General features: G+C 43.2%; 1 protein-coding gene across 3 annotated transcripts in view; it reads right to left on the bottom strand.

Annotated features, from left to right (window-relative positions):
- dnai1.2 (dynein, axonemal, intermediate chain 1, paralog 2) overlaps nt 1-27160 on the bottom strand; it is a 294979-nt gene that overhangs the window by 149571 nt on the left and 118248 nt on the right. For all 3 annotated transcript variants that reach the window (XR_015757982.1, XM_087990134.1, XM_043683992.2), the window contains one exon: nt 10041-10288. Coding sequence is in view for 2 of the 3 variants with exons in the window: in XM_087990134.1 (XP_087846260.1) it covers nt 10041-10288 (248 nt within the window). In the remaining variant the exon portion in view is untranslated. The remainder of the gene's footprint in view (nt 1-10040; nt 10289-27160) is intronic.

Below are 27160 nucleotides of genomic sequence, written 5' to 3'. Positions count from 1 at the left end.
GAATCTACCGTGCCTGCCTCTACCAACTCTGCTGGCATCACGTCCAAATGCCCACTACCCTTTGTGTGAAGTACTTGCCGCAGGTATTCCCCCTTAAACTTTCCACCTCTCACCTTGAAAGCGTGACCTCTCATTATTGAATCTTTCACCCTGGGAAAAAGCTTGTCTCTATCCACCCTGTCTATACCCTTCATGATTTTATAAACCTCAATCAGATCCCCCCTCAATCTACTTTTTTCTAATGAAAATAAACCGAACCTACTCAACCTCTCTTCATAGCTAGCACCTTCCATACCAGGCAACATCCTTGTAAACCTTCTCTGCACCCTCTCCAAAGCGTCCACATCCTTTTGGTAATGTGGCGACCAGAACTGTACACAGTATTCTAAATACGGCCGAACCAATGTCTTGTACAATTTTAACATGACTTGCCAGCCCTTATACTCAATACCCCGTCCAATGAAGGCAAGCATACTATATGCCTTCTTGACCACTCTATCCACCTGTGCAGCAACCTTCAGGGTGCAATGGACCTGCACTCCCAGATCTCTCTACCCATCAACTTTTCCCAAGGCTCTTCTGTTCATTGTACAATTTGCTCTGGAATTAGTCTTGCCTAAATTCATCACCTCACATTTGTCTGGATTGAAATCCATCTGCTACTTTTCCGCCCAACTCTCCAGTCTATCTATATCCTCTTGTATCCTCTGACAGTCCCTTATGCTTTCTGCTACTCTACCAATCTTCATGTCATCTGCAAAGTTGCTGATCATACCAACAGTACCCTCTTCCAGATCATTTATGTATATTACAAACAACAGGGGCCCCAACACTGACCCCTGTGGGACACCACTGGTCACCTTTCTCCTTTTCGAGAAACTCCCTTCAACTACTACTCTCTGTCTCCTGTTGCTCAACCAGTACTTTATCCACCTAGCTAGAACACCCTGCACACCATATGACTTCACTTTCTTCATTAGTCTACCATGGGGAACTTTATCAAATGCCTTACTAAAGTCCATGTATAGGACATCAACAGCCCTTCCTTCAGCTGTCAACTTAGTCACTTCCTCGAAGAATTCTATTAAGTTGGTAAGGCACGATTTCCCCCGCACAAAACCATGTTGCCTATCACTGATAAGCACATTCTTTCTAAATATAAATAGATCCTATCCCTCAGTACCTTCTCCAGCAACTTTCCCATCACCGACGTCAGGCTCACTGGTCTGTAGTTACCCGGAATATCCCGACTACCCTTCTTGTACAGGGTGAACAACATGAGCAACCCTCCAGTCCTCCGGCACCTCACCTGTATTTAAGGATGCCACAAAGATATCTGTCAGGGCCCAGCTATTTCCTCTCTCGCCTCCCTCAGCAACCTGTGATAGATCCCATCCGGTCTTGGGGACTTGTCCACCTTAATAACCTCTAGTCTACCCAACACATCTTTCCTACTTATGTCAACGTGATCCAGACTAATCAAACTTCTATCTCTAATCTCAACATTCATCATGTTCCTCTCCTCAGTGAACACTGATGCAAAGTAATCATTCAGAATCTCACCCATTCTCTCAGGTTCGACACACAGCCTTCCTTTGTTATCCTTTTTGGCATGTAAACACATCCGACAAAAGTTCACCACATCCTTGTGCATTCCAGGCCGATAAAAATGTTTTTGTACCTTAGTCTGAGTCTTTCGTATCCCCAGGTGACCTCCTACAGGTAGTTGATGTGCTACTCGTAACACTTCCTGTCTGTATGCTACCGGCAACACAATCTGGTGCACTTCAGACCATTTCTCCTCTACACCAACATGCCGTGGTCTCCATTTCCGCCTTAGGATTCTATCTTTCAGATAATAACCCTCTGCGGAATATTCTTTGCCTCCTTTTCTGAGGACACATCCACATATCTTTCTTTTATCATCTTGTCTTGCTGTTGCAAGTCACTTTTGCCTTTCCGGACTGAACACTTCTGTCTGACCCTCTGCCTGTTCAGATTTTTCCTGCACCATTATGTCAAACAGGGTATCCGCTAACTGAACTTCAACTGTTTCACCTTTATCTTTATTTTTCACTTTGTGCTGTGACTTACGATAGTGGGATCTGGTTACCGCACAGTCTGTGAAAATGCCAGAATATTTCTGTTTTATCTCTTCAGTATCTTGGTCTTCCTTGGGCTTCTCCATAAGGGGTGTCACTCCCACCTTGGAACATCCCAAATCATTCCCAAGAACAAACTGAATTCCTGGAATTGACACTTTATCAATCACTCCCACTGTTACTTCCTCAGTCTTAAGTTGGCACTCCAACCTGATCCTACATAGGGGAAATGCTAAATTTCTGTCCATCTATCCCACAAATTACCACATTCTCAGGTAACAGATCAGAAAGTGTGCATATTCGCTCATCCCTTACTATCAGCAACTGGTTAGATCCTGTATCTCTCAAAGTTATAACTACTTGTCCTTCTCCCACTGTTCTTTCTGAGTAAACGTTACCCACAGAGGCAAATTCTTTGTAGAGATCAGGTACTAACTCAGCCCCTGCCTAGGCTCTGCAATCTCCTGCAGCTCCTCAGTTCTTCTTGGGGTCTCCTTTACTACCTTCACTAATGCCACTGGCTTAGCTTCTTTTACCACATCTTTTCCCACAGTGCCTTTCTTTATTGACCAGCACTGTGTCTTTACGCGACCCACTTTACTACAATGGAAACACCTGAGGCCTTTTACCTCCTTTCCACCCTCTTGGGCTTCTTTTTTATCCTGTGGTAAACTCTTACCAGTGCTCTCTACTCTTGGTTTGATAGTGTAGGATCTCCCCTTCTCCCCCAATTTCTATCCCTCACACGACTAAATTCTGGCAGGAAGGTTGTCTTATGCACGAACATGTACTCATCTGCTAATTCTGCTGCCCTTCTCACGTCCTGAACTTGCTGTTCCTCCACATGAATTCTTACCATCTCTGGAAGTGAGTATTTAAACTCCTCCAGCAGAATAACCTCTCTTAGAGCCTCAAATGTCCTATCAATTTTCAAAGCACACATCTACTGATCAAAATGACTATGTTTAATTCTTTCAAACTCAACATAAGTCTGACCTGGTTCCTTCTTTGTGTCTTTGTACCAATTCATAAGCACTTAAAATCTTCATAATCTCTTGAAACCTCATCTGACAATGTGGCAAATACCTCACTAGCTCTGCCTACCAATTTAGTCAGAACTAGCATTACCCATAAATCCTTGGACCATTCCATCTGCCTAGCCAATTTTTCAAATGAAATAAAGAAGGCTTCAACATCTTTCTCACCAAAATGTGGCAGTGTTTTGACATATTTATATATATATATCACTAGCTTCTCTTTTAATCTCCATCCTGTTAATTTGACTTTGCTGACTAAGTCGCAATTTCTCAAGTTCAAATTCTCTCTCTCTTTCTCTCTCTTCTCTCCCTCTTTCTATTTTCCTTTCTTCTCTCTCTCTCTTTCTTTCTCCCATTCTTCTCTTTCTCGTTGCTCAGCCAAGAACCTTCTGTCTCTCTCTTTTTCCTCTCTCTCTTTGTTTATCTTCTTAGTCCATTTTCCTCAATTGTAATTTAAGTTTTTCTACCTGTACTGCACTTGTCTGTTTCACTGACACACCTAAGCATTTGAGTAATTCCCTTATAATTTCAGCTTTACTTTTGTCCTTGGTTAAACCCAAATCTAACTTATTTGCTAATTCTAAAAGTATGGCCTTTTTATTTCCTTCTAAACTTTCCTGGCAAATTTGAGAATCACCCTCAAATACCAGAACCTCTTTAGCAATTTCAAGAGCCATTTCTCTCACTTTTAATTTAATCAACTACAAGTCACGAAATTAAACAAATTTTCTCATCTACATTTTATTTAAAGATTGAGGACACAAACCTGCAAGTGTTTAAATCTGCTAGGATTTTTTGTACCCCCAAATCTATTCAATCTGTCTCAACCAGTTCAAATCCCAGATGAGCCTCCAAACTGTTATGACACAGGTAAACCCTCTGCTTAATTTAAAACTAACAACACAGCAAAGATTTATCCCATGTAGTAATCTGTAAAATTTTGAGTAGCCAAGAACTATTTAAAATAAAAATTAACAACTTTATTTCTTAAAGTATAATAGAGAATAATTAATGAACAACTATTTACCATTTCTTCCTCTAACCTATGTTTTACCATCCCTTCTGTAACTCCCAATAAAGATTTACAAAACCACACAAATCACACAAAACCAGGCAGCTTTCATTCTTCTATTCGGACCTTCCTGTGTCTTTTTTACTTTTTCTTAGGAATTTCTGTGTCAGAGGTTACTGATCAAAAAGGTACCTTTTTAACAGAGCTATTTTTCAGGCAGTCTGTCTATATGCTGGGCTTGTCAGTTCTCCTCTCAATTGTTCAATTTTCCTCATTCTTATACCCCCAAAGCATCGGAGTGTGTCATTGGCTTTTAAGATTGTCAATATACTCAATTCAAACTTGATTGGAGTTTGATATTTTCCGGAGTATAATTTAAACTGGCCAAATTCCAATTTGTGTTTGTCTCCAGACAATGAGCTAATCGAGTTGTTTGACCAAGTATTACATTGTTGCCTTATTGAGAACACTTGGTGCTGGGATGGCTACTTCTGCTGCTTTTAACTCTCTTAAAGTACAACCACATCTTCATAACAAAAGGAATCAACTCCCTGCAAAGAGTATTTCAGAAGCCTGATACCTATTTTTGGGAGTTGCCAGAGTGGAACGGTGTGCCTCCATTGTCATTCAGGTTGAGCCGTTAGCTTTCAAAGTTGGAATCCTTAAGGGTTTTTCCCTTCCAAACTGGTGCAATGGGTGTAGTGATTGTAACGATGTCAGCCAATTAGACCTCATAGCCTCAATCAAGGACTGATATTCTGTTAATCTGGTCCAATCAGGGAGCCCTGGCTGACACTAAAAAGTTGAGTGTTGGGGATACTGCCACTCTGGTGCCTCACTTTGCATGAGGCAGTATTATAATCAAGGACTGCTCACATGTAAATAAAGGGTGACTTGGTGGCAGGATACTGGCCTCTGTAGAGTTATTTCAGTATTGATGAGAGTGGGATATGATTCTGAAGAAACTCACTAGCAACAGTTGACTTTAAAGTGGTGTAAGCATTTTCTTACGTCATGTTTTTGCTAGGAAGCTTGACCCTGCCATTGAGCATACTGGACCCAGTATGTGGAAAAAATATTTTATTTTTTCTGGGCAAATAACTGCTGCTTTTTCTGTAATTAGGAGCCTAACTTTCCCTTAGCGGTTTCAGACAACACAACTTTTCAAGAATTGCTTGACATAGTTATGGAATATTATGATCCCAAGCTGCCTCTAATTCTGACCTACTATGGCTTTTACTTGGCAATTTGAGAACCAGGGAATTCACATCGGTGTTTTTGACCAGGTTAAGACAACTGGCAGAACGCGGTGAATTTGGTTTACCTGTTAACGTGATGCTTAGAAACCATCTGGTATGTGTTGTTAATGATGTAACTCTGCAAAATGCCTGGTAGCTGAAGCTCATTTAGACTTCAAACTGGTGACAACAGGCTTAATCATCGCAAAATGTGACAAGTGGAACATATGAGTTGCAAGGTATTTCGATGGAAGTACACCAGTCTGACTGAGCTTGGGGACCAGCACTTGAGTGCAAGCAGTTGCATAGTCTCTATTTGAGCATATCCTGATCACAGTGACTCAAGATTGGCCCACAGCAAAACCACAAAACAAAGCAAAGCCTCAGCCTGACCGTTAAAGTTTTCTTCAGGATCCCAGCTGGCAAGCCACTGTAATTGTTGCCAGTAGACAAACCCAAGACAGCAAAAGAGTTGTGCTAAACCTGAACTGAGTAAGATAACTCATAGGCCAGTACCCAAAAGAGTTCATTCACGGGAAAGTTCACCTACATCTGATTTGGAAAAGTTAAGTTCCTTAGCAACATTCAAATCAGAACCAATCAAGATAAATGTCTGGTTAAGTGGTCACCTAGTTCTAAGGGGTCGATACAGCTGCACCAGTATCAGTTATTGCCGAACCAGTTTTAATAGAATTCGCTCTGGACTCCAGCCCTTAAATTTGTGCTAGGCTGAGAACCTCTAATGGGGAACCTTTACAGATTAAGGACACAATTTTGATTCTAGTTTCTTTCAAAAGGCGGCTGGCTAGTTATCAGTAACTACATTAGGATCCAAGTAATTGTTGTGCCCAAGCTTAATGGGGCAAAACTGATTGTGAAAGATTTACCTAGACTGGCTCAATACTGTTCAATTAGAAAACAGCTGGCTGAGTGAAGTCCTCATTAAATACCCAGAAGTCTTCCAAAAAGGTCTATGGATTATCAGAGGATCCAAGGCCACTTTGCATGCTGACCAGGAAGCAATACCACAATTCTGCAAGATCCACCCAGTACCATTGGCCTTATGGGAAAAAGTAAAAGCAGAAATCAGAAGGCTGGAAAGTGAAGGAACTGTCAATCCATTCAAATTCGTAGAATGGCAGAAACTAGTGGTACTGATTCTGAAGCCCAATGGGTCAGTTCGCCTTTTAGAGATTTTAAACAAGTGGTATACCTTTTCGCACAGCTGGATAAATATTCAATCCATCAGATAGAGGATTTTTAAGCAAAGTTGGGTCTATCCTTCACAAGCTGGACACGAGCCATGCCAACTTGCAATTGTGTTCAGACCAAGATTTCCATAAATATGCTACAATTTATACCAATAGCAGTTTGTACCAATACACAAGACTGCCTTTTGGTGTATGTCAGCCTGTTCAATTTTTCAGCAATTGATTGAGAACATTTTGCAAAGTTTACCTCAGGTTGCCATTTACCTAGGTGATGCTCTGATAACAGAGAAAAATAATAAGGAACACTTAGCGAACATGAATATCATCCTAAGGTGTTTTTCCAAGGCCGGTTTGATTATGATTATGATTACATTACAGTGTGGAAACAGGCCCTTCGACCCAACAAGTCCACACCGACCCGCCGAAGCGCAACCCACCCATACCCCTACATTTACCCCATACCTAACACTACGGGCAATTTAGCATGGCCAATTCACCTGACCTGCACATCTTTGGACTGTGGGAGGAAACCAGAGCACCCGGAGGAAACCCACGCAGACACGGGGAGAACGTGCAAACTCCACACAGTCAGTCGCCTGAGGCGGGAATTGAACCCGGGCCTCTGGCGCTGTGAGGCAGCAGTGCTAACCACTGTGCCACCGTGCCGCCCAAATGTCTAAGGTGGGATGTCTAAGGTGGGAAAAATGTGTGTTCAGGTCCCCCAAAATGATCTACTTGGGCCACAGAGTTAACAAGATTGGGTTACATCCATTGGAAGATAAAGTGAGAGCAGTCAAAGGTGTCCAGGCTCCCATGGCTGTCCAGGAGCTTAGGTCATTTCTAGGATGGTAAATTATAATGGAAAGTTCATATATAACCTGGCATCCATCCTGGCACCTTTGCATCCTAAATTGTTTTAGAAATGGTTGCATAGTCAAGCCACAGCTTTCAATAAAAGACAGAAATAGCAATCATCCTCTAGAGTGTTGGCAAACTAAGATCCCAAGAAGGATCTAATATTAAACTGAAATGCCTCACGATATGGCATTGGGGTGCTATTAACTCATTGGTGGCCCATTTGACACGAATGCCAATTAAGTTATGTATGCAGGACTTTGACTAATGCAGAGTGTATATTTACCTAGAAAAAAAATGAAGGATTCGTGGTCACATTTGGAGGTAGGAAGTTTGATGAATACCTTCATGAACGAAATTTGTGATAATCACAGACCAGAAAACGTGACTTGATCTGCATGAAGAGGACAAGACAGTGGTGCCCATAGCTTCAGGCTGTATTCGGCAGTGGGCTGTAATGCGAAATGCTTATAATTTTAAGTTAGAACACTTTCTGGGAGGCTGAGTAATGAACGTGGATGCATTGAGCTGCCTCCCATTAGCGGATATACTATTCATGGTATTCCTAATGGAAGAGTCTGCAATGATATTAAAATTTCTGGACACATTCCTGGCTGCAGCCATCAATATCAAACTTTGGACACAGAAAGATCCAGTCCTTTTCAAACTGAAACAATTTGTATTAATGAAACCAAAAGTCCATAACAACCAGAATTGAAACATTTTTGGACCTGGAGAGACCAGCTCATGAAAGAAGATGGTATTTTGTTATGGGAACAAGACTGATTGTTCCAAGCAAAAGTAATCACCAAATAATGTCTAAATTCCATCAGGGCCAACCAGGGGTCTCCAAAACGAAGACATTGGTAAGAGGTTTTGCCTGGTGACCAGGCCTGGATGCAGACATAGCTACATTGGTGGAGCAATGTCTAGAGTGTCAACAAGGACAGAAATTACTGCCAGCATCATCCACAGGAATGGCCAGGTAAAATGTGGATTTGGTTGCATGTCGACTATGCTCCTTTCATGAGGTCAATGTTCGTAGTCATTGTAGGTGCCCATTCAAACTGACTCAATGTACATAAAGTCAAACGCTGGATAACTATAGAAAAACTGCACACATCTTTTCAAACACAGTGAGTCTTGAAATTGTTAGTCACAGATAATGGGCCATTGTTTACCAGGAGACTTTGGGTATTTCTTAAAGTTGAATGGGATTTGACATAAGTACAGCTCCGTACAACCCATAATTCAATGGTCAAGCAGAAATGGCGATCCAAACTTTAAATTGAAAGAAACAGCCTACAGCCTCACCAAGCTGCTACAATTCTTGTTTGATTAAAGGATCCCCATATGCAAAAACAGGGATAGCACTGGCAGAGTTGTTAATGGGTAGAAGATTCGCACCAAGTCAGATCTTCTTGTACCTCGGGAGAGGGTGAAACAGCATCAGGAATTCAAATGCCACACCAAAGACTCTGCCAAGTGAAAGAGAGTTTGATACAGGAGATGGTATTTTGTGTATGGCCTCACATGATAAGGGGTATAGTCATGTGTATTCAGGACCAGGGATGTGTTGAGTTTCAGTAGGTTTGATTGCCCTGAATAAGCATGTTGACCTTACAAGAGCCATGAATTTGCAAACAATGTGGGAGCATCATGTGCCCTGCCCCTCGGAATTTTTGGAAGTACTGCTGGAATTCATGAATTTACTCTGTCAAAAGTTTTTGAGTCCTCTGAATTAGAGTGATGGAAGTAGCCACCTCAATGCTTTTGCCATTGGAAGAAGAGACCAAGGCACTCTAAGCACAAGAGTTGAATTCCTATGCATTGCATCCTGCCCATGTTAGATGCAGAGTCAAAGAAACCTGACCCGGTGCTAAAACGCTCCAAGAGACTCACAAAGAGAAAGGACTGACCTATGTCTGTGGACTCAGAGAGGGGAAGGATGTAGAGACTGTAACACGATCAGCTAACTGGAACTCATACAATATGAATTCCCTAACTGGGACTTGGAATATGGTCCAATCAGGGTGGCCTGGCTGACATAAAAAGGTTGAGTGTCAGGGCTGCCGCCACTCTGGTGCCTGACTCTGTATTAGGTGTACGATAGTCAAGGACTGTTCACGTGAAAATAAAGACTGACTTGGTGACGGCCTCTGTAGAATCATTTCAATGAGAATCAATTGTCCTTGGTAATTTCAGGTTTCTTGGAAAGAGTAGAAATTAATGGCAAATAACACTGACAATCAAATGATCAGGATGATAATTTAATGAGCAGTAACAATCAAGCAAAATGTTGAAAGAAGTAGTTTCCTTTCTCTTATGTCACCTCCTTCTCTATAGAGCAGGCCACTTTTTTGTGCCTTTAAATGATTCAGCCATTTAGAAGGATAAACACTTGAACAGTTATTGTCAACTAATGTTCTCTGACATTCCAACAAATACCAAAAAAAGCCATTAAGCTATCTGGAGACACATACATTTGCATTTTGAAATATTTCAATAAATAAATAAATAAATAGAAATAATATTTCTCCAAAAGTTGTAAATCCTCTTTGAAATATCTCAATTTCAGTACTAACCTGCCAAACAGGATCAGTGTGCTTGCCCGATTTAGGTGAACTCTTGTAAGTAGGCCCTGTAGCATTTTCCATGATATTATAGACAGCAACACAACCATCATAAAAGCCAACAGCTATCAGATGAGGATACATATTGTGGAAATCCAGGCATAAGACACTGCTGTCTGAACTATATTGGTATTCAGGGTGGGTAGGATTTTTCAGTGAGAATACGAGAAGCATGCCACGGTTCTGTTTCATAAAATCATCTAAGAGTGAGGGAGAAAACAATAATTAATCTTTCATGAACCAAAGTAGAAGATAAACAAACTTATTTACAGATATTAAGGGCAAGATTCTTTTCCAAAACAGTGGAGATCCTGCCATTGGGTTGGATATGGGTGACCAGCAGACATGGATGAAAAGCAGGCTCAGGTGGGAGGTAGGACATCTCCACAATGTTGCCATGAGAATCAAGGAACTAGGAGAACAGAAGAAGCTTTAACTAAATAGAGGGGAGTAGAACTCTAGAACAAGCAAACAAAGGCATTGCTGCCTCACATCGCCAGGGAACCGGGTTCAATTTCAGCCTCAGGTCTGTGTGGAGTTTGCACATGGGCGTGGGTTTCCTCCAGGTGCTCCAGTTTCCTCTCACAATCTACGATGTGCAGATTAGGTGAATCGGCCATGCTAAAATGCTCATAGCATTCAGGGATGTGTAGGTTAGGTGCATTAGTCAGGGAAAGTGTAGAGGAATGGGTCTGGGTGGGATACTCTTCGGAGGGTCAGTGTGGACATGTTAGGCCAAATAGCCTGCTTCCACACTGTAGGGATTCTATTCTATGGTTCTAAAGACTTCCAAAGGAAAAAATAATATGGCATCATTACCTTGAGGTAATAACACTCAAGTGTGGGGCAGGAAGGGACAAAGTATACAAACATTTTAAACAAGGTAGCAAATAGGGTCAATATGGAAAATGGTAAAAAAGACAAAATTATGGATGTTTATATAAATGAACATAGTCTTCAAATCAAAATAAATGAGTTAACAACACAAATGGAGGTTAATGTGTATGACTTTAAAGCTCACTTGTATGGTTACATGGATAGTGACAGAGTAGCTCACTTCAGCTAGAGCTCATCTGCTCTGTCTGTTCCTTTTCTTTTCTTCTCTCTCTTTTCTTTCTCTATTCTTTTTCTTCTTTCTTCTCAGCCTGAGACTACATGCCTCAGCACAGACTCGAACTTTCGGCCATGGACTCCTGGCCTCAGCACAGACCCAGCATGGCAGACTCCCAACCTGGTGAGGCATCCTCCTGCCTGACAAGACAGTCTTTTGGCCGAGCGTGGCATCCTCTTGGCCTGACGTGGCAGAATCCCAGATTCAGCACAGACCCAGCATGGCAGTCTCCCAACCTGGTGAAGCATCCTCCTGCCTGACAAGACAGTCTTTTGGCCCAGCGTGGCGTCCTCTTGGCCTGACGTGGCAGAATCTCAGATTCAGCACAGACCCAGCATGGCAGCCTCCTGGCTTGACATGACATCCTCCCAGCCCAACCTGGCATCCTCACAGCCCGACATGGCATCCTGCCAGCCTGGCATGGCTATCTCCCAACTCTGCATGATGATCTTTCAGCGGCCCAGCATGGTCTGATCTTGAGTGGTCTCCTGGCCTTGAGCACAGTCTGGAGTCAAGGCTCACTGCTGACTGGGTGCTAGGTGCCAACATAAACTGGATTGGAATGACCATTGTTTTAATTTTTTAAAACTTTTCTGTCTTCTAATTTATTCCTATAATCTGCAAGGCTGGACTTCTTATTTCTTTATTTTTCTATTTTTTTTCCCCAAAGAACTTGAACGGCAGAATTTGTACCTCGGTACTTTTGTACCTAAGATGGCGCCATAAGTGGCGAGTTGTAAACTTTTCACTGTACTCATGTGAGTACATGTGACAAAAATGCTAATTCTAATATAAAGGAAAACAAAGCTGGTAACTAAATATTTATGTGTATGGAATTTTTTGAAAGGATAGGAAGGATGGACAGTATGATGGTGTAACTTTGTTAGTATGAGATGAAATATTTATGATCAGCCAGTGATGCCCATATCCAACAAAAGAATAATTTTAAAAAATGCAACAGCAAAAAATGATTTTGGATGAGAAGACAAAAAAAAAATCAGTGGAGCATGAAATAGTAAGGAGAAGAAGACACCGTTAGAAGTCGTCTATAGATTACCTAACATTAGCTTTATTGGAGGACAGAAAAAAAAGGGCACATTAAAAAGACAATACATTAATCATGGATGACTTTAACCTTTATGTAGATTGTGAAAATCAGAACTAGTCATCAGGAAGAATTCATAGAGTGTATTCAAGACAGTTTCCTAGAACAATATGTTGAGTGCCCAACCTGGGATCATGGTAGTTTGCACCTTGTAATGCATAATGAGACCCCTTTAATAAATGATCTCAGAAGCAGTGACCATTACATGGTAGAATTAAAAACCCAGTTTGTGAGTGAAAAATTTTGGTTGGAAATAATTGTACTGAACTTAATCAACAGTAAGTACAAAGATTTGGCTGCATTGAAAAGCAGATTGGCATCAAAGATAGTTGATGAACAATGAAAAGCATTGAAGAAAAAAATACAAAAAATGAACTTTAAATGTTGGAGCAGTATGTTAGCAAGGATTGAGGTTTGTTTACCTAATGGAAGACAGAGTTAGGATAATGGTGGGGAAGCTTTTTCCACGATGGCAACCTGTAACTGGTGATGTGATTTGATTTGATTTATTATTGTCACGTGTTGAGATACAGTGAAAAGTATTGTTTTGCGTACTATCCTGGCAAATTGTATCATACATAAGTACATCAGGGTAATAGAACAGAATGTAGAATATAGTGTTACAGCTACAGAGAAGGTACAGAGAATGATCAACTTTATTATTTGAGAGCTTCGTTCAAAAATTGGTAACAGTGGGGAATCTGTTCTTGAATCTGTTCCTGAAATTACAGGCCTGTGAGTCTCAGTTGGTGGGTTAGGGAAATCTTTGGAAAAGATTCTTATAGACAAGATCTCTACGCACTTAGAAGCAAATGGACTTATTAGAAATAGCATGGTTTTATGCGGTGGAGGTCATGCCTCACTAACTTGATCAAGTTTTTTGAGGAGGTGACGAAGATATTTGATGAGATTAAAGCGGTTGGTGTTGTCTACATGGACTTCAGTGAAGCCTTTGACAAGATCTCTCATGGCAGACTGGTACAAAAGATTAAATCAAATGGTATCAGAGGTAAGCTGGCAAGATGGATACTGAACTGGCTGAGTTATAGGAGACAGAGGCCAGCAATGGAAGGACACTTTTGGGAATGGAGGGTTGTAACTAGCGATGTTCCACAGGAATCAGTGCTGGTGCCTCTGCTGCTCATGATCTACATAAAAGATGGTCTATTTACTAAGTTTGCAGATAATACAACAATTGGTGGAGTTCTTGATAGTGAGGAGGATTGTCAGAGAATACAGCAGGATATAGATCAGTTGGAGGCATGGGCAGAAAAATGGCAGATAGAGTTTAATCTGGATAAATGTGAGGTGATGCATTTTGGAAGGTGGAAATTATAGATTGAATTGCTGAACCTTTAGGAGTATTGGTATGCAGAGGGATCAGGGTGTGCAGGTCTACAGATCACTGAAGGTGGCAGCACAGGTAGATAAGGGAGTAAAGATGGCTTATGGCATGCTTGCTTTCTTTGGAAGGAGCATTGAATATAAAGATAGACAAGTTATGCTGCAAATGTATAGAACTTCAGTTAGGCCACACTTGGAATATTGCACATAGTTTTGCCCGAAACGTTGATTTTCCTGTTCTTCGGATGCTGCCTGACCGCTGTGCTTTTCCAGTACTACTCTAGGATGTTGACTGGTATGGGAGAATTTAGCTATGAAGAGAGGTTGGATGGACTGGGTTTGTTTTCAGTGGAAGGCAGGAGATTGAGGGGCGACCAGAAAGAAGTTGTGAATGGTATGAATAGAGTGGAAAGTATGAAGCTTTTTCCGAGGGTGGAGAGGTAATTACCAGTGGACACAGGTTCAAGGTGCTAAGGGACAAGTTTAAAAGAGATGTGCAAGGTACGTTTTTTACAAAAGGGGTGGTGAGTGCCTGGAACACGTTGGCAGAAAAAGTGGTGGAAACAGATACAATAGCCGCATTCAACAAGCACCTGGATGAACAAATGAAGAGGAGGGGAATAGAGGGATACGGATCCTGTAAGTGAAGACAATTTTAGTATGGAAGGGCAAAATATATTGCCGCAGGCTTAGTGGGCTGACGGGCCTGTTCCTGTGCTGTATTGTTCTTTGTTCTTTGAATCTGTTGGTATATGTTTTCAAACTTTTGTATCTTCTGCCTGATGGAAGAGGGCACAATTGGGGTGGGAGGGATCTTCGATTATATTGGTTGCTTTCCCAATGCAGCAGTGTATATAGACTGAGTCAATAGATTGAAGGCTGATTTGCATGATGGACTGGGCTATATTCATAATTCTCTGCAATTTCTTCTTGTCTTAGGCAGAGCAGTACCAAGCTACGATACATTCAGATAAGATGCTTTCTAGGCTACACCTATAAAAATCTGAAAGAGTCATTATGAACATGCTAAATTTCCTTAGCCTTCTGAGGAAGTGGAAGCATTGTTGTGCTTTCTTGAGTGGGGCTACAACTATTTACAATATACATTCATGATTTGGATAAGGGAAGTTAATGTACTATAGCATCAATTTAACAATGACATGAAAATAGATGAGAGATCAAGTCATGAGGATGACATAAGAAATCTACAGGAAGATGTAGATAGGTTAGGTGAGTGGGCAAATGCCTTGCAGATGAAATATAATATGGAAAAATGTGAGCTTATGCACTTTGGTAGGAAGAATAGTGGAGCTGAATATTATTTGAATGAAGAAAGACTGCGGCAGGCTCAACACCGAGAGAGTTAGAGGTCCTTGTGAATCACAAAAATCGAGCATAAAAGTTCAGCAGGTAACAGAGCCAGAGAGTCATGGAGTCATAGAGTCATAGAGACGTACAGCATGGAAACAGACCCTTCAGTCTAACCTGTCCGTGCCGACCAGATATCCTAACCCAATCTAGTCCCACCTGCCAGCACCCGGCCCATATCCCTTCAAACCCTTCTTATTCATATACCCATCCAGATGCCTTTCAAATGTTGCAATTGTACGAGCCTCCATCACTTCTTCTGGCAGCTCATTCCATACATGTACCACCCTCTGCATGAAAATGTTGCCCCTTAGGTCTCTTTTATATCTTTCCCCTCTCACCCTAAACCTATGCCCTCTAGTTCTGGACTTCCGGATCCCAAGGAAAATACTTTGTCTATTTATCCTATCCATGCCCCTTATGATTTTGTAAACCTCTATAAGGTCACCCCTCAGCCTCTGACGCTCCCGATAGTTCAAATATTCAACCTCTCCCTATGGCTCAAATCCTCCAACCCTGGCAACATTCTTGTAAATCTTTTCTGAACCCTTTCAAGTTTTACAACATCTTTCCGAAAGGAAGGAGAGCAGAATTGCACACAATATTCCAACAGTGGCCTAACCAATGTCCTGTACAGCCACAAAATGACCTCCCAACTCCTGTACTCAATACTAAAGGAGAGCATACCAAATGCGTTCTTTGTTATACAAATTAAAAATTGGCCTTTATTTTAAAGGGAATAATTATAACAATAGAGAGGCTTGCTAAAACTATGCAAGACATTAGTTAGAACACACATTGATTACTATGAACAGTTTGATCCCATATTCAAAGGAAAGGTGTACTGACATTAGAGACAGTCCAACATACATTCACTAAGTTGATCCTAGGTTTAGAGCGATTGTGAGGACAGGTTGAATATAATGCAATGATACTTTATTGAGACATACCAGAGACTTGACAGGCTAGATACAAATAGGTTGTTTCCCCTTGTCAAAGAGTATGAAACTAAGTAGTACAGTTCAGAGCAAGGACTCTCTCATTTAAGTCAGAAGTGAGGAGGAATTTCTTCCCTCACAGGATAGTGAATCAGTGAAATGCTTTATCGCAGAGTGCTGTCAAGGTTTGATTATTAAGTATTTCAAAGTTAAGATAGACAGATTTTTAATCAGTAAGAGATCTTTTTGAATAATAGAGCAGATTCAATGGACTGAATGGCCATACATTTGCTTTTGTGTCTTATTCTCTTATGGCTTAAGGAGGCAATTAAGATCTGTAGCCCTGAGCTGTGAACTAACAAGATTGGCAAGTTGGCTTTCTGCTGACCATTCAAAAGACCAAGAACTCTGACACTTGAGAGCACCAACGAGAAAGGTGAACATGCTGAGGTAACATTTTTATAATTGACCAAGTAGGAAGGGCACAGGAAACAGATTTGAGTCCGTCCGTCCGTATTGGGTTTTACAGGAATATCACTCCATAACAGCAGCCCCTTTTGAGGCCTTGGAATATTTGGCTTTAATGCACTCCATAAGCACAAGCAAGCCATTTTTCTCTTGAGTCTGCTCCGCCACTCAATGATATCATGGCTGATCAGATAATCCTCAATTCCACTTCACTGCTCTTTCTTCACAACCTTTAATTCCCAGAATGATTAAAACTTTATGTGAGCCTCGAATATACTTAAAATTCCAGCCTCAACAACCTTGGCAAATGGCTGGTAGTCTTCCATACAGCTGGCAACCTCCTCACATCACAGCTGGGCATACGCTCTGCCATTGACAACATACTTGTAAGGAGAAATAAACTTGTAAGTAGATTTCAGCTATCTGTAAGAATAATAGGGTAGTTATGGTCAGGGTTTTTAACTTTCCAAACATCGACTGGGACTGCCATAGTGTTAAAGGTTTAGATGAAGAGAAATTTCTTAAGTGCGTGCAAGACAACTTTCTGATTCAGAATGTGGATGTACCGACTAGAGAAGGTGCAAAACTTGACCTACTCTTGGGAAATAAGGCAGGGCAGGTGACTGAGGTGTCAGTGGGGGAGTACTTTGGGGCCAGCGGCCATAATTCTATTCGTTTTAAAATTGTGATGGAAAAGGATATACCAGATCTAAAAGTTGAAGTTCTAAATTGGAGAAAGGCTAATTTTGACGGTATTAGGCAAGAACTTTCGAAAGCTGATTGGAGGCAGATGTTCGCAGGTAAAGGGACGGCTGGAAAATGGGAAGCCTTCAGAAATGAGATAACAAGAATCCAGAGAAAGTATATTCCTGTCAGGGTGAAAGGGAAGGCTGGTTATTATAGGGAATGCTGGATGACTAAAGAAATTGAGGGTTTGGTTAAGAAAAAGAAGGAAGCATATATCAGGTATAGACAGGATAGATCGAGTGAATCCTTAGAAGAGTATAAAGGAAGTAGGAGTATACGTAAGAGGGAAATCAGGAGGGCAAAACGGGGACATGAGATAGCACTGACATATAGAATTAAGGAGAATCCAAAGGGTTTTTATAAATATATTAAGGACAAAAGGGTAACTAGGGAGAGAATAGGGCCCCTCAAAGATCAGCAAGTATCCTTTGTGGGGAGCCACAGAAAATGGGGGAGATACTAAATGAATATTTTGCATCAGTATTTAATGTGGAAAAGGATATGGAAGATATAGACTGTAGGGAAATAGATGGTGACATCTTGCAAAATGTCCATATTACAGAGGAGGAAGTGCTGGATGTCTAGAAACGGTTAAAGGTGGATAAATCCCCAGAACCTGATCAGGTGTACCTGAGAACTCTATGGGAAGTTAGAGAATGATTGCTGGGTCTCTTGCTGAGATATTTGTATCATCGAACAGTCACAGGTGAGGTGCCGGAAGACTGGAGGTTGGCAAATGTGGTGCCACTGTTTAAGAAGGGCGGTAAAGACGAGCCAGGGAACTATAGACCGGTGAGCCTGATCTCAAAGGTGGGCAAGTTGTTGGAGGGAATCCTGAGGGATAGGATGTACATGTATTTGGAAAGGCAAGGACTGATTCGGGATAGTCAACATAGCTTTGTGCGTGGGAAATCATGTCTCACAAACTTGATTGAGTTTTTTGAAGAAGCAACAAAGAAAATTGATGAGGGCAGATCAGTACATGTGATCTGTATGGACTTCAGTAAGGCGTTCGACAAGGTTCCCCATGGGAGACTGATTAGCAATGTTAGATTTCATGGAATACAGGGAGAACTAGCCATTTGGATACAGAACTGGCTCAAAGGTAGAAGGATATGGGCCGGGTGCTGGCAGGTGGGGCTAGATTGGGTTGGGATATCTGGTCGGCGTGGACAGGTTGGACCGAAGGGTCTGTTTCCATGCTGTACATCTCTGTGACTCTATGCAAGTGGCCTGTGTAAATGCCTTTCAATGGGCCCTTAATGTTTTGAAATGACTTCCAAATTTACTTTGAGACAAATGTGTTCTGCTGTCCTAAGCACTGGAAACCTACCTGTCAGCAAGAGTGCATTGGGAGCTACCAACAGCTCCTGTCTCATAGCCTGTCATCTGGTGCCCAGTGAAATTCTGTCCCCAATTTCACTATTAAAGATTTGGAATTATTTTCGGTACAAGAAAAAAAACTTAAATAAACACTGCAAAACTTCTTCAAGAATGATTGTATATCAAATGTGTAGCAAAAGAAAATGTTCAAGTAGTGGCAAGTTCCACACTTTAATCATTATATGCAGAGGGACCAGATTTTCAACAGTTCAAGCCAAGAAAAATTGAAAAGGAGAAGATAGATTTTTGAATAGTAAAGGAATTAAGGATAATAGTGTGTGGGCAGGTAAGTGGAGCTGAGTTCACAAAAAGATTAGCCATAATCTTATTGAATGGCACAGCAGGCTCGAAGGGCCGGATGACTTACTCCCACTCCCGTTTTTTATGTTCTTATGATATTCACAAGTTTTAGCAAAACATGTGTTGTGACATTGAGAGATCATTCTCCAAACAAAGATGAAAATATAATTTAAGTCAGACATCACTGGTGCAAGATGTTACTATTGAAAAATATATATTTTGTTTTCAGAAAGTTCTGGTGAAGTAAGCATTCAAATATTTGGATAATGTAATTGGGTGTAATTAATGTTTCCAATGAGCAATGATTTGAGATTTCAGGTGAGATTAATTAATATACGCTTCTCACCTATCAGAAAATAAAGCACAATTTGTTTAGAAAAAGTTTTCTTTGTGGGTACTCAATTCAATTTGGCCTCAGACAGGAAGAGCCAACATGAGCCCCAAAAATGTGCATAAACTGACAGCTGCTGCTTCTTCATTGAAGATGGGGTAAAAACAGATGAAAGTTAACAGCAAGGCCAAGTGATGAAGAATCACAGAATAAACGGAAGTTTAATGAACAAAAGGAAAATATTAAAATAAAACAAGTTATCTAAACATAGAATACAAATTGAAAATCATAAAACGTTGTAAAAACCTGTCTCATCTATACCATAAAACCATCACTGTACAATTTTACATCCAGTGAAACTACCCCACTACCTCAAAATTTTAAATTTGACTCACCAGAACTTCCCCAATTCACTGCTTTGAACACTGAGGTATTCTTAAATGAATGTTCACAAGGCTGAAGCCTTAGACTTTCTCAGTCTTTTCAGAACCTGCTGATTTCTGACCAACCACTCCTGGTCTGGAAGTTATAGCAACCAACTTTCTACCAAAGTCATTTATTCCTTGAACTGTCCCATTCTCATTTCAAGTCATGTCTCCTTCCAAGAAACTGTTCATAAACTTCTACTCTCTAGGTTTCCAAAACTAAAACTAACCTAAACTAGTTTAATTAAAATGGCAGAAGGATATGAACCTATAGAGAGAGAGACAGAAAAGAGGGGGCAAAGGGCAAAAACAAGAGAATGACAATGAGCATACAAGAAAGTGGAAAAAAAATCATAGAAATAGATCTAGTGAAAAAGCAGCCTGTTTTGTTGGGAGGTAACTGCATAACCTTGACAGTTTGTGGGAATCATTTTTTATGTAGTTAACACAGAGTCTCTTGGAAATGTTTTCAACTTGTTTTCTGCACAACAGAATATCTGGAAAAATACTGAAAATACTACAAAATGTGAGACAGCATGTAACCAGAACAGTATTAATATCAGGCACTTTTTCCCACTCCTTGGACTTTTCCTGTCAGATCAGGTTCATGAGACTGGTGCCATGAACCTCCACTCTCAGACTGGAGTTTGTGAGGCGAGTGCCATGAAATCTGAGATAAAGCTCCAAGTGCCAGCCGTCCAATGTCCCCGGCATGAAGACAAGGCAATATGACTCATTAGTTTAAATATGTATAAAGTATACTAACCTAACAGATTTGCTTATAGTTTGTGTGTGTAAAAAATGTATATTAAGTAGATTAAACTAATAAATTAGCTATATTTTTAATTGCACATATCTTCATGTAATCATTTTGATCAGATCTTAAAAGAACCCATTCAGGTCCTAACAGCTTAATAATACGGGAGTAAGCTTGCAGGGAACATTCAAGAAAGATTAGTGAAGACAAATGTCGGTCCTTTTGCATAATGGGGAAGTTATAATGGGGAACTTAGAGATGACAGACCTATTGGATACATATTTTAGTTCTGTCTTCACAAAGCAGGAAACAAATAATGTCACAAAAAATTTGGCGAATGAGGACCAAGTGAGATGGAGAAATCAAAGCAAATCAGTATCAGCAGGGAAATGGTTTTGGGGAAACTGATGGAATGAAAGGTGAATTGATTCCCAAGGTAGTGATAAGCAATATCCCAGTGTACTTAAGAAAGTGATTGTAGAAATAGTGGATGCATTGGTGGTCATCTTCCAAGATTTTGTAGATTCTGGAACTGTTCCTGTAGATTGAAGGGTAGCTAATGTAAACCGACCAATTAAAAAAGGAGGGAGAGATAAAACAGGGAAATTACAGGTGTGGCAGGCTTTAAAGAAGGCAAATGATATGCTGGACTGCATGTCAACTGTGCAGGTCCTTTTATGGGTTCAATGTTCTTCGTCATTGTAGACATTCACTCAAAGTGGTTGGACGTGCATAGGATCCATTCATCAAACACTAGAATGACAATTGAAAAACCACGTGTTATTCAAAGCATGCAGTCCTGGAAGTGCTGTCGCAGATAACAGGCCATCATCTAGCCACAGGGAATTTGAGTACTGTATTTCTTAAAGTTGAATGGAATTTGACATAAAAGAACACCACCCATGATCCAATGGCCTGGCAGAAAGAATCAGAGAAATGGCCCAAAAATGGGTAAGACGTATGGTCAATGCAAGGTGATGTAAAAAGTGCGGATGAGTGCAACAGTCCTGAACAAGCATGTGGAGCATATGAATTTGCAAATGGTGCCAGAGCAAGACTTGGCCTACCCCTTGGAGCAGTCGGAAAGACTGCTGGAACCGTGATTGCACGCTGTCCGTCAAGCATTGTTGAGTCTTCAGAAGTAGTAGACTTGACGCCTTTGCTGCCAGAAGAAGTCAGTGAACCTCTACCAAGGTGCTTCTGCACAAAAGGCGAGTCTCCATGTATTACATGTCACCTGTAATGGATGCCAAATTGGAGGAAACTAACCCAGTGCTAAAATGCCCCAGGATGCTCTCCAAGATAAAGGGAGGGCAAGGGATGTAATGAGGGATGTAGATGTAGGTACACTGGGATATTGCTTGGGGATTGTAATGAGCCAGTTTGACCTCATAGAACAAGTTCCCATGGAGCCCTGCCTGATATATAAAAAAGGGAGTTTCAGAGATGCTGACACTCTGGTATCTGAGGAGAAAGTGAAGACTGCAGATGCTGGAGATCAGAGGTTAAAAATGTGTTGCTGGAAAAGCGCAGCAGGTCAGGCAGCATCAAAGGAGCAGGAGAATCGACATTTCGGGCATAAGCCCTTCTTCAGGTACTCTGGTATCTGACTCTGAATGAAGCAGTACTGAAGATGATGACTGTTCATGCATAAATAAAAGGAGACTTGGTGACCAATACTTGAAATATCAGCATTCATCAGCTGTCCCTCAATTTCAGTATGATGTCACTTCAAGGTCATGAATATTGGCTATGGGCTTTCATGTGACTCAACATGATAATTTCCATGTGACTCAACAAGCAGAGGCCACAACAAAAGTTTTTTTTTAATACAATGAGTTGTAATGTAGCAGATGCAATAGTAGCATTCAAAAGAAAATTGAATAATATGGCAAAGTAGAAAATAGAATTAATGTCAGACCACTGCCATGCTGCCCCCTTGTGGAATATAAGTATTGTTGGTAGCCAATGTCGCCCTAAAAAATCGTTTCCACTTTCTATCATGAACACCTTTTACTTTGAGCAAAACATTGAGTTGAATGGGGGGGGATACAAAAGCTGGAAGATGGGATTAATTGAATAATTTCATCAAAGATTAGGCACAGGCAAGATGATTAAATGGCTTCCTTTTGCGCAAGATCATTCTATGATAACAGAGTCAAACATATGCTTGGTTTTAAGGAAGACCATGTGTTTACTTTCTCAGCAGTTTAGTGATAGAGTTAAATTGGCAGTGTAAGTCTGGAATCGGTATTGGACTTGTCTTTAGTTCCAGTCAAGATGCAGCAGAGCAGGATGGTCCAACCAGAGCTTCTCCGCTCCTTCTGTTTACTTCCTGTTTTCCTCTCTTTTTTTTCCCCCTCTTGTTCTTTCCTGAGGTACAGTGGGCTGGAGGCTTGCGCTGAGCAGGGCTGACCAGCTGGCTGGAGGCCCAAGCGATGTGGGGACGGCCAGTGGGCTGGAGGCCCAAGCAATGTGATGATGACCAGTGGGCTGGAGACTCAGGCAGAGTGAGGACAGCCAGTGGGCTGGAGGCTCAGGCAGAGTGGGGACGGCCAGTGGACTGAAGGCCCAAGCAATGTGGGGATGACAGTGGGCTGGAGGCTCAGGCAGAGTGGGAACGGCCAGTGGGCTGGAGGCTCAGGCAGAGTGGGGAGGGCCAGTGGGCTGGAGGCCCGAGCAATGCAAGGACAGCCAGTGGGCTGGACGCCCAAGCAATGTGGAGACGACCAGTAGGCTTGAGGCCACAGAAATACAGGGATGGCCAGTAGGCTGGAGGCTCGGGCAGAGTGGGGAAGACCAGTGGGCTGGAGGCTCAGGCAGAGTGGGGACAGTCAGTGGGCTGGAGGCCCAAGTGGAGCGGGAATGCCCAGTGGGCTGAAGGCCTGAGCAATGCAGGGATGGCCAGTGGGCTGGAAGCTCAGGCAGAGCGGGGACGACCAGTGGGCTGGAGGCCTGAGCAATGTGGAGATGACCAGTGGGCTGGAGGCCAGAGCAATACAGGGACGGCCAGTGGTCTGGCGGCTCGGGCAGAGCGGGGACGACCAGTGGGCTGGAGGCCCGAGCAATGCAGGGATGGCCAGTGGGCTGGAGGCCCGAGCAATACAGGGACAGCCAGTGGGCTGGAGGCTCGGGCAGAGCGGGGATGACCAGTGGGCTGAAGGCCCGAGCAATGCAGGGACAACCAGTAGGCTGGAGGCTCGGGCAGACCAGGGATGACCAGTGGGCTGGAGGCCTGAGCAATATGGAGACGACCAGTGGGCTGGAGGCCAGAGCTATACAGGGACAGCCAGTGGGCTGGAGGCTCGGGCAGAGCAGGGACGGCCAGTGGGCTGGAGGCTCAGGCAGAGTGGAAACGGCCAGTGGGCTGGAAGCCTGAGCGATGTGGGAACGGTCAGTGGGCTGAAGGCTTGAGCAATGCGGGGATGGGCAACGGGCTGGTGCTTTGGGCGGAGGGGGGATAGCCAGTGGGCTGGAGGCTTGGGCAGAGTGGGGACGACCAGTGGGCTGGAGGCCTGAGCAATGCAGTGACGGCCAGTGGGCTGGAGGCTCGGGCAGAGCGGGGACAACCAGTGGGCTGGAGGCCCGAGCAATGCAGGGGTGGCCAGTAGGCTGGAGGCTTGGGCAATGCAGGGACAGCCAGTGGGCTGGAGGCCCGAGCAATGCAGGGATGACCAGTGGGCTGGAGGCCCGAGCAATGCAGAGATGACTAGTGGGCTTTGGTTCTGGCAGAGCGGGGACGACCAGTGGGCTGGAGGCCCGAGCAATGCAGGGATGACCAGTAGGCTGGAGGTTCTGGCAGAGCGGGGATGGCCAGTGGGCTGGAGGCTCGGGCAGAGCGGGGACGACCAGTGGGCTGGAGGCCTGAACAATGCAGAGACGACCAGTGGGCTGGAGGCTCAGGCAGAGCTGGGATGACCTGTGGGCTTGAGGCCTGAGCAATGCAGGGACGGCCAGTGGGCTGGAGGCCCGAGCAATGCAGGGACGACCAGTAGGTTAGAGGCTCGGGCAGACGAGGGATGACCAGTGGGGTGGAGGCCCGAGCAATATGGGGACAACCAGTGGGCTGGAGGCCAGAGCTATACAGGGACGGCCAGTGGGCTGGAGGCTCGAGCAGAGTGGGGACAGCCAGTGGGCTGGAGGCTCTAGCAGAGTGGGGACAGCCATTGGCTGGAGGTCCGGGTGGAGTGCGGATGGCAAGTGAGCCGGAGGCCTGAATGATGTGGGATTGGCCAGTGGCTGGAGGCTCGAGCAGAGCAGGGACGGCCAGTGGGCAAAGGCCTGAGTGGACTGGATAGCTGTTGGACTGGGGACTAGTGCAGTGGTCAGCCCTTTACTCTGGTCTACTTAAATACTGTAATGCTTACCCGATAGCCAAGTTCGGTACCCATTAGGATGGCCTCAACTGGGATCTTGGGTTCATGTCTCACTTCAGGTAACCTCACTCCACTCTCATAAAAACACTCACAAGCACACAGCTGCGCACATACACACACACAGTCATTGCACATGATCAGATTCACACAGAAACTCTCTCATACACAGCTCTCTCTCTCTCTCTCTCTCTCTCACACACACACACACACACATGTGTATGTGCGTGCACATATGTATAAGCCTTTGGGGTGATTTTGCATTTGCATTTGTTGATTTATATTTACAGATACATTCTATTTTGTTCAAAAGCACACAATCTGTAAGCAGTCATAGAACGTAGAAATGTACAGCACAGAACAGGCCCTTCAGACCAAGATGTTGTGCCGAGGGTTATTCCTAATCTAAAATAAGATAACCTAACCTATGCAACCTTCAATTTACTGCTGTCCATGTGCATGTCCAGCAGTCGCTTAAATATCCCTAATGACTGCTTCCACCATCACCGCTGGCAATGCATTCCATCATTCACAACTCTGCGTAAAGAACCTACCTCTGACATCCCCGCTATACCTTCCTCCTAATACCCTAAAACTGTGACCCATCGTGCCAGTCAATCCTGCCCTGGGGAAAAGTCTCTGGCTACTGACTTTATCCAAGTCTCTCATTACCTTGTATACCTCGATCAGATCACTTTTCTTCCTCCTTCTCTCCAGAGAGAAAAGTCTGAGCTTAGTCAACCTCTCTTTGTAAGACAAGCCCTCCAGTCCAGGCAGCATCCTGGTAAACTTCTTTGCACCCTCACCAAAGCCTCCATATCTTTCCTATAGTAGGGTGACCAGAACTTGGTACAATATTCCAAGTGAGGTCTCAGCAAAGTCTTGTACAGCTGCAGCAAAACCTCCAGCTCTTAAACTTGAGCCCCCTGTTAATGAAAGCCAAAACACCATATGCTTTCTTAACAACCCTATCCACTTGGGTGGCAACTTTGAGGGATCTATGCACCAAACAAAGGTCTCTTTGTTCCTCCACACTGCCAAGAATCCTGTGGCGGCACGGTGGCTCAGTGGTTAGCACTGCTGCCTCACAGCACCAGGGTCCTAGGTTTGATTCCAGCCTTGGGCATCTATCTGTGTGGAGTTTGCATATTCTCCCCATGTCTGTGTGGGTTTCCTCCGGGTGCTCCAGTTTCCTCCCACAATCTAAAGATGTGCAGATCAGGTGAATTAGCCATGCTAAATTGCCTGTAGTGTTAGATACATCAGTCAGAGGGAAATGGATCTTGGTGGGTTGCTCTTCGGAGGGTCGGTGTGGACTGGTTGGGCCGAAGAGCCTGTTTCCACACTGTGGGGAACCTAATCTGATCTAATCTTAAGCCTGCATTCAGATTTGACCTTCCAAAATGCATCACTTCGCATTTACCCAGGTTGAACTCCATCTGCCATTTCTCAGCCCTGCTCTGCATCCTGTCTATGTCACGTTGCAGCCTGCAATAGCCCTCAATACTATCAACGGCACCTCCAACCTTTGTGTCATCAGTAAATTTACTAACCCAACCCTCAACCTCCTCATCCAAGTCATTTATAAAAACTACAAAGAGCAGAGGCCCAAGAAGAGCCCTGTGGGACACCACTCACCACTGACCTCCAGGCAGAATACTTTCCATCTACAACCAGCCCCTGCCTTCTGTCAGCCAACTAATTCTGAATCCAGATAGCCAAATCCCCCTGTATCCCATACCTCCTGACTTTATGAATGAGCCTACCATAGGGAACCTAATCAAATGCCTTGCTGAAGTCCATATACACCATATCCACTGCTCGACCTTCATCGACCTGTCTTGTCACCTCCTCAAAGAACTCAATAAGATTTGTGAGGCATGACTTACTGCTCACAAAGCCATGCTGACTGCCTTCAATCACTATATGCTTTTCCAAATAGTCATAAATCCAATCCTTCAGAATTCTTTCCAAAACCTTGCTGACCACACTCATAAGACTGACTGGCCTGTTACTGCCAGGGATTTCCCTATTCCCCTTCTTAAAAAGAGGAACAACATTCGCCTCCCTCCATTCCTCTGGTACGACTCTCATGGAGAGTGAGGAAGCAAAGATCCTCACCAGCAGCTTAGCATCCTTTTTTCTCGCTTCCCGGAGCAGCCTAGGATAAATCTGGTCTGGCCCTACTCTCAAGGTAAGTCCCTTTTTAAGTGGGAAAAACTGACCTATGCGCCAGCCCTCGTTTCTTTCCGCCTTCTCTACTCTCAGCTCTGTTCAAAATGGGGGAGAATAGAAAAGCACTAGTGGTAGGGCACTCAATAGTTAGATGAATTAACAGGAGATTTTGTGGTCAGGAACGGGACTGCTGGAAGGTATTTTGCCTCCCCGATGCCAGGATCCAGGATGTCGCCAATCGGATTTA

This window comes from Chiloscyllium plagiosum, unplaced genomic scaffold (assembly GCF_037043375.1).
Source record: "Chiloscyllium plagiosum isolate Xiang-an unplaced genomic scaffold, Cpla_swu_hap1 HiC_scaffold_1, whole genome shotgun sequence".
NCBI classification, from domain to species: Eukaryota; Metazoa; Chordata; class Chondrichthyes; order Orectolobiformes; family Hemiscylliidae; genus Chiloscyllium; species Chiloscyllium plagiosum.
Note: the sequence above shows the minus strand (reverse complement) of the source record. Positions and strands in the feature narration are given on the sequence as shown.